The sequence below is a fragment of the Terrapene carolina genome, unplaced genomic scaffold (assembly GCF_002925995.2).
Source record: "Terrapene carolina triunguis isolate 2854851 unplaced genomic scaffold, T_m_triunguis-2.0 Scaffold62, whole genome shotgun sequence".
NCBI lineage: Eukaryota > Metazoa > Chordata > Testudines > Emydidae > Terrapene > Terrapene triunguis.
The window spans coordinates 57,555,063-57,572,783 of NW_020664413.1; the positions used below are offsets into that span (position 1 = coordinate 57,555,063).

Sequence of the window (17,721 nt, forward strand, 5' to 3'; positions counted from 1 at the left end):
GAACTCTATTATAAAAATAGTATGAGTCAAAGTACTATAGGTACACAGACTTCTTCTATAGTGATTTGATAGCATTGCTTTAATTATCAGGGATTTTTAATTAAAACCTAACATCTATATAGTGTGCTTTACATTTTTCAAAGCTTTGACATCCCCAACTATAGTTTTTCTCTGAAAAGTGACTATAAAAATGCTATTGTAAGGTTCTGTCTTCATTGTCTATTACTGACTTTCAGACCAATTTACTAAAATGTTTTTCTAACTGCCAGCCCTGCAAACTCATTCTGGCATCTGAGAGTCAAGCTTGCTTCATTATTCTCATGCATCATCGTTCATAATAAATGTTCTGCAGATCTGGCCTTGTTTACACCTATGCAGTTCATATCTTCCAGCTATGTTTTCAGTGACATCTGTGCAACTCCCATTGCATTCACTGGGTTTGCACAAGGGTAACTGATTGGAATTTAATAAACTCTTCTGTTGTTGATGGACTAAGAGGAATAGAGCTCACTCTTCCTTACATATGTTAGCTTGACAGTATTAACAGGAGTCAAGAGTAGTTAAAACACTTGTCATCAAAGTGAACAGATATGAGACTGAATACATGGGAGGAGTAGATTTCCCGAGAAACTACCATTTATAGTCCCTTTCCACAGTAGAACCACACTTTAGATTACAAACTGTACCACGCCTTTTGATAGTTTACAAGAGGTTTGTCTTTTTACAGAATTTTGAAAAAATGTTTTTCTATAAATACTATTTAATGTGGATTAAAGTTATCCACAGAGTCTCAAACCAGGTAGGATATTGTATAAAGAACTAGCATGAAATCCTGGCCCCCCCTGAAGACAAAGGGAATTTTTTAATTGATATCAGGAGGCCAGGATTTCACCCCTAGTGTTCCTAGGTACATATTCTTTATAGAGCATAATATTAACATAGGGCAAATCTTAACTGTAAAATTTGTTTGCAGAACCCAGCGTAGCATAAATGGTCCTTTTGCTCCAGGGCTAGAGATCACCTCTAAATTGTTTGTAGTGTCCCATGATGCAAAGTTGCTGTTCAGTGGAGGGCACTGGGACAATAGCATCAGAGTGACATCGCTCACAAAGGGCAAGTTAATTGGACAGCATGTCAGACACATGGGTAAGTAAACTATTTTTGTTTTGAATTATGAAATTACATATTTTATACTTGTTTTTTGTAACACAAAAATCTGACACTGACTATTACAAGGCTCAGTCTTTTATAAAGGATAATAGAATAGTGTACTTGGATCACATTGTAATGAAAGAATACGCTAGTTTCTCCCATTCTTGCCATCACACTCTGTGGTTCAAGTAGGACTAATGAAAACCTATGTGCTCAAGTATTTATATAATCATTCCAGTAATAGTCTAGTGTGTTTTAAAAACTATCTTTATTTTTTTAAGATAAGATAATAATGATTACTTTTAATGTTTGTCCTGCTCATGGCTAGGGCTTTATTACTACAGCTAGGATTTTAGACTCTAATCAGTCTTGAAAATGTATACCACATTCCTGGTGTAGAGTTTGTGTTTGTTTGCAAATGTAACTACATTGCTGGCATGCTGCACAGCATCCCGTTGCCACCAAATGTCCGTCCGTTTTAAAGCCGGATAAAACGTTTAGATAAGATGCAAAGTTAAGGTAATTTGTTTTCTTTCCTTTATAGATATTGTGACCTGTTTGGCTATAGATTTCTGTGGAATCCATTTAATTTCAGGTTCCAGAGACACAACGTGTATGATATGGCAAATAGTTCAGCAAGTAAGTATTCCTGCACAGCTTTAGAAGCAGCCTTCTGAAGGGTTTTGCTTTAGTGCTTTGTTCACCAATCTACCAGTCCAGTTTGTTTACAGACTCATTAGTGTTTCATTAGAGGAGTTGTTCGTTTATTTGTTTGCTCTGTCTGTCATGTTTGCAGGGTAAAACAGACTTCTAAAAATTATGATGAGTTCTGTATCTCTCTTAGACTGTTCCATGGTTTTCAAGTACACTTATTAGTGTCTCTGCTCCATTTATTGTAGTGGCATTAATAATGTTACCTAGAGGACTTTTATTTGGTTAAGGTGCTTTGCAGACAATATATAACAGCCCTTTGAGGTAGATAAGTAAATATTATTCCTATTTCACTGATGGAGAAAATGAAGCTAGAAACTAGAGAAGGTGGCCTGTCCAGCATCTCAGGAATTTGTGTCAGAGGCAGGATTAGAACTCAGGTGCTCCTGATTTTTAATCTTGTGCTCACACTACTAGATCACATCTCCTCTCTTCTGGTGTTCTGTTTCCTTAGTGTGAAATGCTGATGTGTAACTGTCACTGCGTGGCTGGCTCTTTAAAGAGAGGTGGGTCTCAGCCAACTTTCTTCCCCACATGGGGACAATGAAGGTCATTTGAGCTCTGGGTCATATGACTCAATTAGGCCTCTGTGATAGGTAAGGGAGAGAGGTCTGGTAATGAGAGACCAGGGGGAGATAAGGTATGTCTACGCTGCGATTGAACACCCATGGCTGGCCTGTGTCGGCTGACTTGGGCTCAGGCTACGGGGCTGTTTAATTGCGGTGTAGGAGTTCCAGCTCAGGCTGGAGCCTGGGCTCTTCGACCCTCCCCCCTCGAGGGGTCCCAGAGCCTGGGCTCCAGACCAAGCCCGAACATCTACACCAGGGATCGGCAACCTTTGGCACCAGTTTGTTTACCTGCCGCGTCCACAAGTTCGGCCGATCGCGGCTCCACTGACCGCGGTTTGCCGTTCCAGGCCAAAGGGGGCTGCGGGAAGTGGCAGCCAGCACATCCCTCAACCCGTGCCGCTTCCCGCAGCCCCCATTGGCTTGGAGCGGTGAACGATCGGCCGAACCTGCGGACACGGCAGGTAAACAAACCAAAACTTGTGATTTCACAAATGGAAACTAGATATGATTTTTAGCGTGCTAATTTAAGCCCCTAAAATGTGAGGTTGCCTTTACCAATGTTAAACATAGCACAAAATGGCAGGATCTAAATAAAAGAAGACCCCAAGGTGGTGATAGTGGAAAGATAATTTTAGCATAAGTTTTCATTCTTCTTTATAAAAGGCAACTTTTCAACTAGGAAAACATCCTGGTTTACACTTTTGAAAGCCTGGTAATTCCTATACATGAAAGCAAGAGAGGGAAGAAGGAAAGTGGACTGCATACACAAACAAAGTAACTTGGTAGTAGTGACTTTTGGCATCATTGTCCTTATGCTGATGTACCAGCAGGCTACCAGTTTTCTGAGTTAATCAAACTTAGCCCAGCCCTGCGATACCCCTTGATTATCTTGGTTTACCAGATGTTCTTTGCAGACCTCAACATGCAAGTTGCATTTATTAAGGCTATTAGGGAAAATGGAAGTGTTACAAGCTACAGCTCCTGCTGTGTCTTCCGGACAATATGCCTGATTTTATCTTCTTGTATCTTGTATAAGAGTCATTTAGAGCTAAATCCAGCTAGCACACTGTAATGTCAGCACATTGGCACGTAAACAGATACTCTGACAGATGTATGCAGTGAACAAGAAATCCTGCTGTCACTTAGCAGGATACCACATGTTTGACAGGTTATACACTGAGAACATTTTACAGCTGCTTTCAGAAAGAAAGTAGTTGACGCAAATGGAGCCAACCTCAGAAAGTTGAGGGTAGAACTCTCTCTTGTTGAATCCATATGCCTAGAGCTAACTGAAATTTGGAATTTCCATTTCACAAGAAATTCTGACATTTTAGCATTTGTTTGTGCCAAATTGGGACTAAAAGTTTAAATTTTGAAATTTTGTCAGTACAGAAATTATGAAAAAAATTTATTAGTGTGTCAAGATTTTGACATTATTGATTGAAGTGAATTCCCATAGTGATGCATTACCTGATAGGAGACAGATGCACGCATTCTTCCATACGGGTCATGATCCTTGGGTGGATTACATCTCCCGTAATGCATGTAATCATGTAACTCCCATGATTCACCATGCAGCTCAGGCAGAGAAATCTGCATTTCATTGTGGGAGATGGAGTCCTCCAGGGAGCCCAGCCATAGGAGACAATCGGGGGCCTGAACTACAACTCCCATTAGACAATGTGCTGATAGGGAAATGCAGTTCAAGGTTTTGTTGAACTGACTCAAAACTAATTGTTTCTGGTCAATTAAGAAAATCAGAATATTCCAATCTAAGTTGAACTGACCTGAAATGAAATATTTCATTTAGGTTTTCCTTATGGAAAATTGAAATGTTGGGCAAAATCAAAATTTTCTTGTGGAAAACTTTGGTTTTGCAGAAACTGCATTTTCCATCGGAAAATCATTCCAGTGGGAAAGTCCTGACGAGCTCTACTTATTTATTTTACTTGGTCAGACTAAGGCCCCTGCTAAGACTGCTTCTTTTGCCCTACCCCAACAGTGCAAAGCAGCATTCAAAGGAATCCCCAGAAACCAGTTAAGCCACTTTTTGTTTGGGGGAATCTGGGGGTGGTTTAAGGCCCGTGTAATTGACTCCCTTCCTCGTAGTGTCCAGTGTAGGGAGCATGTAGGGGTCATTGTCAGGAAAATAGGGTGTGGCCAAGAAGCTGCAATCTCCGCCAGATCCCTGCCGCCATGAGGGCCATAGACATTTAATTGGGAATTGGGGACTGAACCAAAGCTTAATGGCCCCACGACTAGGGCAATGCAAAGGTGGCTTACAACCATAAGCTCACACTCACTTTCTCAGTTGCTGTACTGGTGCAATATGACCCGTTCCCAGTGTGTGTTCAGTGCCTAGATATTATGGGGATTCGTGCTCTATAAATACCCATGGCAGACAGATCAATAAATCTTGCACTTGCTGTGTATTTCAGTATTAGCACTCACTGGATTCTGAACTGATCATGCTGCTTTTCCCTGAACCCATGTCCCTGTTGCCATGGTGTGTCCCATTGCATGCATCTGCTAGCACCCCTCTACGCTGCCAAGAGTTTTTGTCCCCACCAATATGAAAGCAGTGGGACAAATGTCCTGCCTATTGCTACTTGATCACTCCGTTGCTCTGCATTGCCAAATTCTTTTCTGGATCCTCATCCAGTCGTGTGTTCTGATATATTTTCTTGCTGCTTAGCACTGTCACATGTGCCTCATATTTTCAAAGTTTTGGTTGGCATTCATTTCTCCATACTGTAAGGCAGAAGAGAAATTGTTTTCATACCCATCTCTTTAGACACTGTGCGTGCCAACAACAGACCCCACTTAAAGTGATTTTGAATATAGTTACATTATGTTAAAAGTGAAATGGAAGTACCAAATTGTTTTGGAGTGGTGAAGTTCCCTTAATGAAAGCTGTACCCTTACAAGAAGTTGTTTTGTGAAAAATATTGTAAGAGATCCATTATATCTCTCACAAAGCAGAATCAGATTGGCTGTTTCTCTATATTGCCTCAGGATATGAGACAAAATTGATATAATTTTTATGCAAAATAGTCTTCACTCTCTTTAATTACATTCTGAAGAAGACAGTGAACACAAATATCAAAGGAATTTAATTCATCCTTGTGATTTAATAAACTGAGTCACAAAAAGGGATGCTGACTTAGGTGGCTCTAAATGTGAGCAACAATAGAAGTAAAGTGTGATGGCTGGCCTACATCCAGTACACCCAGTGCATATGATGTTAAAGATATCCTGTATGTGTTCTTCAACTGTGAGAAAATCTATAAATGTATCATTTTATGTTGATATCAGGGAGGAGTTCCTGTAGGCCTGGCACCTAAACCCTTGCAGATTCTGTATGGACATACTGATGAGGTATCCAGTGTTAGCATCAGCACTGAACTGGACATGGTGGTATCTGGAGCCAGGGTAAGCATCTTCATGATTTTCCTTCAAAGGAGTGATATTTACTACTAGGATTAGTGTAGCTGGAAAAAACATTACTGTTTCCTTGTTTCTTCTTTTCCCTTTTGGGTAAGGAGCAAGTCTTGCACCATGTCAACACACACACTGCATAATTCACTTACTCTCATACTGCTCTCACAGAGTAGGCCACAGCTCTTTTGCACAGGTGAATGTCTGAAGTGTGTATAACCATCTGAAGAAATCCAGTTTCCTGTAGGAATACTCATGCTACAGAACTCCTTTTGTGCCTCAGCAAACACAAACTACTTGTCTTTACCTCTGAGGCTCTCCACAGCTTAGCCACACCCTACCTACCAGCTCTATCAAGCTGTTGACCTCTGTTTCCACTCCTATGATGGCCCACTTTCATCACTAAATAGCCCAATTCTACCTCAAGCACCTTCGCATTTCGTCCCATTCCACCCCTCAGGCATGGGAGGAGGCTCCCCATAAAAGATCTGCAAAGCCACTCTTTGGTCTTCCTTCAAATTCGCTGCTCTGCCATGATGCCTCCAAGACACTTGATAACAGCTACGCAGGGGTGTCCTGTGACTGCTCCTTTCTGTGTGAAATACGATTTGTTTCACTGCTACCTTTTCCTCCTCCCCCACCCGCATTTGTTTGTTTTTCTCCACCTGTTGTCTCCTCATATGCTAAGATTGTAACTCTTAAGGGGAAGGACTCTGTTTTTTTTCACTATCTGTGTAAGGTGCCTAGCACAGTGGGGCCCTGATTCTGTCTGGTACCTGTAATTCCTTCTTCAAGAACTACTACTGCACCTTAAGATCTTTTAAAATGTTATTTTCCCCTGCTCCAAATAATTACCTTATGTGAATATTACCGTAAAGAAATAGCATTGAGTTTTTTGTCTTAACAGGATAGCACTGTGATTATTCATACTATTCGGAAAGGTCAGTACATGAGGACTTTGCGACCACCTTGTGAGAGTTCCCTTCTGCTGACTGTTCCCAACCTGGCTGTATCCTGGGAAGGACACATCGTTGTCCACACCAGTATAGAAGGAAAGACTACTCTCAAGGTACTTCACAAGTTTCAACCCAAGGTCATAGAATGCTGGTGTGTGTTTTGCTGTAAACATTAAACATAAATGTACCTGGGTTTTTTTGTAGAGCTAGTTTCTTAGGAAATTCTGTGTGCAAGCTGCCCCACAGATGCACCAATGTTTCTCAAACATTGAGAGGGACAGCCTGACCTAGCGGGACAACCTTTAGGGTTCATGGTGTAATTCATTCTCGCTGCCTATTCAGTGTAGGGATGTCTCTTTTGATGAAGGCTTGTGTAATTGCGCCAAGAATTGGAAAGAGGCTTGTACCTAATGTTAACAGTCTGTGTTTGTTAACTTTCAGGACATGCTGCAAGCCCCAGCTTTTCTCCTTGCCCTGTAGGATTTGAGAGGGTGGGTGAGGCTGGGAAGGGGGACTCTGGTTTGTTTGGTGGGGCTTATTAATTTTTTGTTGTATTCGTGTTGCTGCTGGGGTCGTGCTACCTGTGGGTGAGTGCCAGAGGCTGTTTAAGTATGAATGTATTTTTAAGTTTGTCAAGCATGCCCGTAGATCAGATTGTAGTGCGGTAAAAATATAAATAAATACAGGTTGAACCTCTCTAGTCCAGCACCCTCGGGACCTCACCGGTGCCGAACCAGAGAATTTGCCAAACCACAGGAGGTCAATGAAGAGTGCCAGCGGGTCTCCATAGGCGTGGGAAGTGGGGGTGCAGAGGGTGCTGCAACACACCCAGTGGGGGCCCCGCTGCCACCTGGGGTCCCAGCCGCCGGCCTCCCGCCCGGGGGCTCCAATGCCGGCCTCAGCTGCCAGCCCCTCTTCCAGGGTCCCAGCCACCGGCCCCAGAGCTTGAACACTACTAATCAGCTGTTCGCAGTGCTCCGGAAGCACTGGGAGGGAGGGGGAGGAGTTGGTAAGCGCAGGGCCGGTGCACAAGAGGTGCAGGGGGAGGGGGGAACTTGGCGCCAGTGGATGCTCTGCACCCACTAATTTTTCCCTGTGGGTGCTCCAGCCCCGGAGCACCCATGGATTCAGTGCCTATGCTGGACCCTGGATGTTGCCGGACCAGGGAGTGCCAGATTTGAGAGATTCAACCTGTATTTAATTCTACAAGCTGCCATCAGATACTAACAGCTTTAGTTACTACCAACCTTGGCTAAATTCCTATTAACAAGCTGAATGTATAAGTAATAAATCCTTAATCCGTTCAATCCTCCATGAGTAATTTCTTTTTAATCTCTTCAGGATAAGAATGCATTACATCTCTATTCTGTGAACGGGAAGTATTTGGGCTCTGAGAGTCTAAAGGAGGAAGTGTCAGACATGTGTGTGACTGGGGAATATATCGTGATGGGGAGCTTACAAGGATTCCTTTCCATACGAGATCTCTATAGGTAACAGACCAGCATCAGTAGATTATCACTGCAGATAAGATGTACTGCACCAGCATGGTGGTTTATTTACATATAGGTATTGGTGTATCATGTGGAGATCATGAAGGGTGTGACTTGTCATTCTTTTTCAAAAGAGGTCATAGATGGCTATTCTCTCATTGCCCTGTCCCCTGATACTGGAAAATCAATTTGCAAAGGAAATCCAAAATTACAACCGGGTCCCTTATGCTCCTATTTGGATTTTCTGAAGGGCAGGAAAGACCTATTTGTCAGCTGGGAATGCCACTTCTGGTGCATGACTGCACTGACCCAGCCCTTATCCCAATACTGGGAATGTCCTCCTCAATATCTGGGAAGGGACAGAGTTGGATGCAGACTTGGGGCTTGATCCAGCAAAATACTGAGTATCTGTGACTCCGATCAAAGTCAGTGGGAGCTGTGGGCTCAGCTCCTGGCAGAATCAAGCCCATGGTGAGCAGCTGTAACTTCAGTTTAAAATCCCCTCTTCTTTCCGCTGTGCAGATTCATTGGCCTTTGCCCCCAGAAGGAGGAAACATACCTGCTCCAGGGGTAACTGCAGCACTAAGTCTGCTCTCCTGTCACTCTGCAGAGAGGATTTCTTTTTTTACTGATTCTGTCCCCAGTGCACAACCCTGTTACTAAGGCTATAGCCTGGTGATGGGATTTGACCCTCTATGTCAGGGGTGGGCAAACTACGGGCCACGGGATGGATCCGGCCCGCCAGCTGTTTTAATCCAGCCCTTGAGCTCCCGCTGGGGAGCAGGGTCTGAGGCTTGCCCTGCTCCGGGCTCCAGCTGGGGAGCAGGGTCGGGGGGCCACTCCGCATGGCTCCTGGAAGCAGCGGCATGTCTCTCCTACAGCTCCTATGCTTAGGGGCAGCCAATGGGAGTTGCAGGGGCGGCGCCTGCAGACGGGGCAGCGCGCAGCAGAGCCGCCTGCCTGTGCCTCCACATAGGAGCCGGAGTGGGGGACATGCTGCTGCTTCCGGGAGCCGCTTGAGGTAAGCGCCGCCCAGAGCCTGCACCCCTGAGCCACCCCCCCCATGCACACCCCAACCCCCTGCCCCAGCCCTGATTCCCCCTCCTGCTCTCTGAATCCCTTGGTCCCAGCCCGGAGCATCCTCCTACATCTCAAACCCCTCATCCCCAGCCCCACCCCAGAGCCCGCATCCCCAGCTGGAGCCCTCACCCGCCCCCCACACCTCACTTCCCCAGCCCAGAGCCCCCTCCTGCACCCTGAACTCCTAATTTCTGGCCCGACCCCGGAGTCCACACCCACAACCAGAGCCCTCACCTCCTCCTGCATCCCAACCCCAATTTTGTGAGCATTCATGGCCCGCCATACAGTTTCTATACCCAGATGTGGCCCTTGGGGCAAAGTTTGCTCACCCCTGCTCTATGTAGAAGTTCACTATAACTTGAATTATAGTGTATTGAAACAGATTGGGACTTACAGTGAAACCCTATTTTATAATGCATCTGAGTTCACTCTCAGTGAGTTCAGGTGTAGTATGGCTCTATCCATTATGTATAATGTATAGCACTTAAATATTTAATGTATTTTTTGTATGGTTTTGCTTATTTCAGCCTGAATCTCAGCATCTCCCCCTTAGCCATGCGACTGCCGATTCGCTGCATTTCTGTTACCAAAGAATACAGCCACATCCTTGTAGGCTTGGAGGATGGCAAGTTGATTGTCGTTGGTGTTGGCAAGCCAGCTGAGGTAAAACCCACCATCAAGAACTTTGTCTACCGAACAGTGGGAAATTCACTTATTTCTGCTTTCCAGTTGAGCAAGAGGTCTCCTCTATGGCAGGGCAAACTTAAGAGCAAGTTTGAGTTTTCAGTGGGGAAGAAATAATTTTTGAGACGGCTCTATGCATAGAGATTTCTCTATAAGAAACGAGCATATAGGGGACGCAGATGGGAAAAAGACTCAGTTGGACTAACCTGCAGACTTTGTCATAGTCGAATAAGCAAGAGGTCAGAGTAACTAACATTTTCTGAATGTGCTAGTGTTGTCTGTCACTTCTCAGAAACAAGTTCTGAATAGAATGTGATACCTTCGTTATAAATGATGAAGTAACTTCCCAGAAGAAAATTGGAAACAAAAAAGAATGAGCTACTCTCTTTTAAATTTTGGCTTTTGTCAGACACCCTTTACTATATGTTGCCTCCCTTTTTGAAAAAATCCGTATTTCTCACCATTCAGAATCTCTCATTGTAACTGCACAAAGATACCCTGTGTAGCCTACTCTGTGCTCCTTACGGTGGATGTAAATTTGTAGGTACTGCATATGCACTATCAGTTACAGAGCATCCCTATGTAAAATAGCAATACCCACTTTGTCATGTTCAAAACAGGGGTTTCACAGTAACTACTTGTAACACCTCTGTCAAAGTATTTCACCAATATTATGAAGAGAGGCAGGGTTAGGCTTTCTGAATCTCTGGAGTGCTACAGTATATTTTAAGTTGAAAGTTCCTACTATTAACTATTACAGCCAGAAGGGTGACTTTAAATTGAGGTCTGCTTGACCTTCAGTATTTGCTAGAAAAGTATGTATTAAAGTAATGTATATTTTATTAATTTTGAAAACATACTGGCATCTTAGTTCTAAGTGTCTGACATTTTTCTAGTTAAGGGAACATAGTTTACTGAAATATATCCTGCTTAGGATCTTCGCAGAATGAGAGCCTGATCCTGCTTCTATGGAAATCAGTGGCAAAACTTCCATCCATTTCAAATTAAACAACTTTTTCTATTCTAGAATTAATGGATAGCTTCTTGTGTTGTAGATAAAAGAGACTCTTGTGATAGCTTTTTAAAAATCACCAGTGTTTTATAAAGATTTTCCAGTCTTAGAAAAACTCTGCTAGGCTGGAATTTGTCATTCATTATTTGAGATTTAAAGTAAATTTAATTAAGAACAAAGAAATCTGACTTCCCCACTATGCTACATTCCTAGGGTTGGATTCCTCCTAAGGATATGCAGGTTTTTCCACAAGCTTTATCAGTGTGTTCAGTTTATAATTCAGAGCATTTGGAGGATTAATATCTGTATAAACCGATTAAAAAACAATAATGGTAGGGACAACATTTATCCCATATTTTCCTGTTTCCTCTGATTTGTAAAAATCATTTTATTGTGTTTAAAAGGTATTAACTTTTTTGTTTGACAAGTAAAATATGGAGATAAGAAATTAAGGACTTTCAAATTCCTCCTACAGAAGGTAATCTCTGTTACGAGTTGGGCTTCAGTGGTGATGCTATATTTAGCCTTAGAACAAAAGGAGGTTCTTTCTAAATATTTTATTAAACATAATAGTAAAGTGCTGTTGAGACTAAGGTTGACCTTTTGCCTTTATGCTTTGACAGTACAATCAGAGATGGAGAATAATGAATTTGTGTTCTGGTTTAGAAAACCATATAGTTGCTTAGAACACTGCAGAAGTCTGCAGGATCGTTCCCTGTTTGAGCTGACACCACTGATGACTTGCTGGATTCTGTTTAGCTGCTCAATATATAGTTACAAAGTGCCAGACTTATGACGAGAAACTTTTTCTGAACTTTGTGCCATTAAAGGATGATTTTCTTTAACCATAAGGGATTTCATATTCTGGTCTATTGCCAGAATAGGATCACCACTGGTCAATCCCAGGTCTGGTAGTTATGAAGTTAATTAAAACAGTTTCTGACAGAATACTGTCAGGTATTCAGATATGATACAAATTCACTAAATCCATGATTTAACATTGCCTTTGGTTACTTGTCACTGTGAACAGCTTATTACTTGTCTTTACTTATGGAATATTCACTGTAGATTACATTTGTTTAATAATTCTTGCACTGAACACTTCACCCAGGACCAGTGGAAGTCTAGAAATTTGGCATCATGAGAACTCTTCTCTATCTCTTTCTCCCATTTTGCCATCGCTGACCTGCAATAGTCCATCACTTACAGGACATTGTCAAGTAGTCTTTTTAATTATCTTTTACTCTTCATTTCTAGTACTTCCCTCTTAATATAAAATGCTCTTCCTACTAATTTTGTTCATTTCCACTTGGCAATCATTTTTTCTTTTTAACAAAATAGCAATTTAGAATCCAGAACCCACTCCCCACAAAATAAGAACAATTTTAAAGTAGGTAAAGTATTAAACCTATCTTGCCTGACAGTGTCCCTCTAACTGTTCAAAAATGGAAAAGATAATCAACATTTGTCTTTTTGTTCTTTTGTGCCAATCGAAGAATCATCCCAAAATGTTACCTTTTTTGTTTGTTTGTCTGAAATAATTTCTGTTGGTATAATTTTGTGTTTGTGCAGTACCTTGTGTTGTCTGCACTTCTCCAGAATCAGCGTCTGAAGTTCCTTTTTTAATTTATCCACCTTATCCCTTCCCCCTCCTTTTGTTTCTCTGGATTACTTTAAACAGATGCGCTCAGGTCAGCTTTCCCGAAAACTGTGGGGATCAAGCAAACGGCTCAGCCAGATTTCATCGGGAGAGACTGAATATAACACTCAAGATTCCAAGTGATTGCTGCTCCTGAATTCTCTCATGGATTCCAGAAATTTGTTTAGTCTTTTGGTCATTCTAAACATATCTCTCAACTTTCTGATGAGTGTTTCAGGGACTTATCCTTGACAGTCAGTTGAAGACCAACATATGGTAGAGGTACAGTAATTTACATATGCACACATGCAAATTAGCCCACAATTGCTTTTATTACTTTTTTCCTAATCACATTGATTTGGTAGCAGTAGAACTCTTTCTAGATTATGTGCTGGAACTGAGTTTCAAAAAAAGACCTCCAAGTGCATTAAAACACAAATGATATATACAAGTGAATAATGCTAGATGTTCCTCTCTTGCTTGGAAGATATTAACTCAAATTCAAGGAAAATATCCCATTCTCATCTTACATCTTTGTAATTCCAGGATCATAAACTTAAAATTCCTTCAGTTGCAGATATACTGATAAAATTGGGACAGTTGAGAGTTATGACTTCAAATATATTCTTCAGACCAATCAGCTTGCTGTGTACTACTGTAAATGATTATTAATAATTCTCTATTGCGTGGCTCCTGAGAGAATCCCTTTTAGACTGTTCTGCAGGGAGCACCTCAATGGCACTACTTGATTGTCAGAAATTGTTTAACTGACATACAACAATGAATTATAACCTTGTAGGAATTGGGTAGAGTGAATATTTGCTGCAGAACATTCTTTATGTTGTTTGGCAAAGCAACACACACATTTAGAAATCCCTTGCATGTTTTAAGGTCTCGTATTAATACAGAGGGAATGAGAATCACATTTCCATGTCTGTCAAGATTGAGTTGTTCTTCATTAATAGCATAATTACTACAAACCAAAATGTCTAATTTCAACATTAAGATCACCTGAAAAACTTTGCATCATAATTTTACATTTACCATACCTTGTTTCTTGGCTCTGTATTTGTCAGACAAGTAACCTGGTTTAGCCATATTCATATTGCTGGAAAAGTAAGTAGAAAAATCCAGATACTATATGCATATGTAGGAGAGGAAGACATCACAGCCCTGCATATACTGTAAACAACAAAAATAGTACTCAAAAGCTCAAGTACTCTTGGGAAAACCTTACCTTCAGGGCAAAGAGTAAAATTTTTTAGGTGGGAATATGACTGTATGTAAATAGACGAAAATATTGTTCCCTTACATCTTTTGTGGAAGTGGTAATAATTGAAAACAAGATGTCCCTGTAGCCAGTGCAGATACAGAATTGATTTAGTTAATATTTCTCAGACACCTCTCCCTTCTTCTTCCTTATTTTATTACTTATGGAGGTGAGGATGTGTTGTATCTTTTCTAAATATTGCCTGATTTCCCCTAGCACTGGAGAGTTGTTGAACTACCGAGGCACCCCATACAGTATAATCTAATTTCATTCACTGTAGTGCAATATTTCTTGATAGTCTAAAGAAGTAGTAATCACTCTTTCCAAGACACATTTTTTCTTAAACCAACATCCCAGTCTTAATTTCATAAAGAAAATAATGACCCTATATCATGCTTTTATACACTGAATATTTGTAATGTCCTTATTACTTACTAATCTAAAAAGAATTGTGTTGCTTGTTTTAACCGTTACTTTCAAATTATATCAATTATTACATCAAGTTATATCTGATCAGTGAACAAATTAGACGAGATTATGTATAACTATAACACTAACTAATCACTGTGACAGATCAAATCATCTGAAAATTATGCGGAAATGGAAACATTTCTCTGTGGCACTTGTCAGTATGGTATTTAACCCCATTTCTCTCTGTCACTCACTCCCTCTCCCCTTCGCCTCCCCACTTTGCAATGGGTTATGGACATGGGAAGAAAGTCTACATGAAAAAAAATATATTAACTAGTTACTGATACAATAACAATACCAAGGATACTCTGGAAGTATCAAGTGTATGTGAATGTGAAGTAGGTTTGTCTATTGTAATTTCAAAAGTAAGAGATTTTGAAGAGTTATTGAGACAGAAGTTTAGAAGAATCACAGTTTTGAATGTGTGATTTTATTATAGTTAAGTGGGATTATATTGAATTTTCAAATGAATTTGCTTGGGGATACTGTGGTGATGGTTTTATAACTGTACATTTAAGATCTTAAATGTGTATATTTGGATTTTTTTAAAACTATGAGACTGTTTGACTAGCAGAATCAAAGTGGAGAAATTTAGAAAGTTAATGTTCTGTGTAATGCTTGGCCAGAACACAAGTCTTTCTGTTGTCATTTGTGCAGAGAGGTTCACATGTGAGTTTTTGAAAGCATCTTTATTCGTATTAGGTATTTTATGCAAAAGTTTTAATTTTTGAACTCGTGAACATTTTAGCATTTGTATCCATGTAAGAAAATCAGGGAAATTGGTCAACCTCCACAAAATGTAATGTAGGTTTAGAAATTGGAGAGATGCGGGCATTTGTATTATAATAATGATAATCTGAATATATAACACTTTAATCCAAGATTTCGGTGCTTTACAAGCATTAGTTAAGCCTCACGAATGTTAGCTACTGGTATAAATTAGAGCTGCCCTCATAATGCTCTGTCTTGGCGCTAAGGGACCAACCCTGCCCAAACCTGCAACAGGATCATGGGAGTACAAAGGTGAGTGTTAAATCACATTTACACACTACTTGCATTTTGTGCAGATTGGCCATAGCTGAGCATCTGATCCCTTGAGAATGAAAGGTGCTACTTAAATTCCAATTTGTCATCTTTTCATGCACCAGCAGCAGTCAGTTTTCTCAACTACTCAACAGTGTCTGTCTGCAAGCAGCACTATACTTTGCTTAATCTGTAAAAGGAAGCTGTAAATAAAAGATGCGGTTTGTATGTGAGAGCTATAAGTAAGGAAGAATTTACCTGGTGTTCCACTTGTTTTTGTTTAACTTATTTTCTTTCATTTTTTTCTTGAATTAATTATACAATTTTTTTGTGGTTGTATGAGTTGTGGCTGGTTTGCAGTCCACATTGAGCAGTGGACACTGAATTAGTGCACTGCACTTCTTCTAAGATTTAAATTTTTACTTTTGATGACTCTTCAAGCTAATAGTGCTCTTGGATACCATCCCCTCTGCTCTTCTCGTAGAGTGAAAATAGTTATCAAAATACAAGTTCTCTTTAGTCTTTTTACACTAAGATTTATTTATTTAACTTTGTTTTAGAAAGTAAAGCTGTGACATGACGCAGTTCTGACTATGAATTCAGATCAGGCTAGTCTGAATACACAGTTGCTTTATAACACTAAGAATTTTTAAGTCCCTTTTGTTAGGTGTTCTTGTCTTTTGTTTAACCATTGGAGGCCACAGTGATATCTATGGAAACTAAAAAATATTGCTTACCTGTGAGGTGGACTTAAAAGAAAAGCTAAGTCAGCACTGTAAACATATGTATTTAAAAAAAAAAGCGCTGAATATTGACTCATTTCCGCCTAGTAATTTATAAACTGGATTCACCAGTTAGCAGTATTCAGTAACTTTCACTTACAGTCTGGGGAAGTGCTTAGAATAATTTTGTTTCCAATAAAATTTGTGTTAGATTATCAATGTTATCAATTTATGTTGCAAGCCTCAGTGGTGGTAATTCTTTTTGGTTGTCTTATTTTTATGTACTGTGGAGAATGTTATCTAATATCATACTAAGTGTTCATTTGGGAAATGCCAGCATTCAAAGAGTTATACACTCATTGTCCAAGTTAAGGTAAAACAAAACAAAACACGTGGGTAATATTGCATCAGCGTATTTATTTTCTGTGTATCATACTCACCTTGTGCAATCTTTGAAACTTTATCTTTTCCATCATCCACCTATCTTCCCACCACCAGCACACACAAAAAAAACCCCTGTTTAAACCATCTTTTTCCTCTTATTTAAAATATTTGTGGAAGGGCGGGGTCTTAATTCAGAAAGCACCCAGTATGATCTTTGATTAATCTAGATAATTCATCTAAGCAAAGCTTTTCTTCAATACCTGCTTTAACTACAAATAGTATTATACATTTTTAAATTTAAATGGCATATGGACTTTTAAGTAGCCTATTGAATTGATTGTTTTGATAAGGAGTCTCTTTAATGTCTTAAAAACAGAGTTCTCCTGCAATGCAGAGGATTAAAACAATAATATTCCGCCCCATTTAAAAAAATAAAATCCCACCATCTAGGACGGGATAGCCAGTGAGTGATCTCCCATTACTCTGGTTGTGTCTTAATGGAATTCAGTGGGTGTTGGCCATCTAACTCCCTTAGGCTCTAACTCTCTTAGGCTACCCATTATCTTTAAATGTTCTTATTTGAGAGTTCATATATAGCTATCATCCACTAGAAAAAGATTTCATCTTGTAGGTTACTTAGTTGAAGAAGTATGTTTGTGTATGGCCTGCAGTACTGTAGAGAGTTTGAAACTAGGTTACATTTTTTTCTTTTCAAGGGCTATATTAAAAATCTGATCTTTTATTTGGAGGAAATGCTAAGACTCTTTATTAAATATACTGTTAGGCCTGATCCTGTGAACCAGCTGAAGGCCCTAATTCTGGAAAGCACTCAAGTGTTGTCCTGGAGGGGAATGCTTGCTTGAACCAGCTCATTGAGCTTACTACTATGACAGCAAAGGAGTGACTTGCAGTTGTGAGCACTACATCTGTTAGTGTTCAGAGGATTGGGCACATAGTTCTGTAAACATCAGATTAAATTCTACAAATCAGGAATCTTGAACAAATCTCTAATCTCAGATTTGATTAACAGAATGTACTAACTATACACTGAAATGTCAATAGTTCTACACAAGCTAAGTATTAAGAGGGTTAAGAAGTTTTTAAAAGAGGTTGTTCTTAG

The 17,721-nt window shown here is 40.2% G+C and overlaps 1 protein-coding gene across 1 annotated transcript in view; it reads left to right on the top strand.

Annotated features, from left to right (window-relative positions):
- The window catches only part of NBEAL1 (neurobeachin like 1), a 145,922-nt gene extending 128,787 nt beyond the window's left edge, over positions 1-17,135 (top strand). The window contains exons 49-55 of the mRNA XM_024206509.2: positions 974-1,146; positions 1,697-1,791; positions 5,748-5,864; positions 6,778-6,939; positions 8,168-8,316; positions 9,924-10,059; positions 12,774-17,135. Of these exons, the coding sequence (XP_024062277.1) occupies positions 974-1,146; positions 1,697-1,791; positions 5,748-5,864; positions 6,778-6,939; positions 8,168-8,316; positions 9,924-10,059; positions 12,774-12,875 (934 nt within the window). The 3' untranslated portion in view covers positions 12,876-17,135. The remainder of the gene's footprint in view (positions 1-973; positions 1,147-1,696; positions 1,792-5,747; positions 5,865-6,777; positions 6,940-8,167; positions 8,317-9,923; positions 10,060-12,773) is intronic.
- Positions 17,136-17,721: the final 586 nt, after the last annotated feature.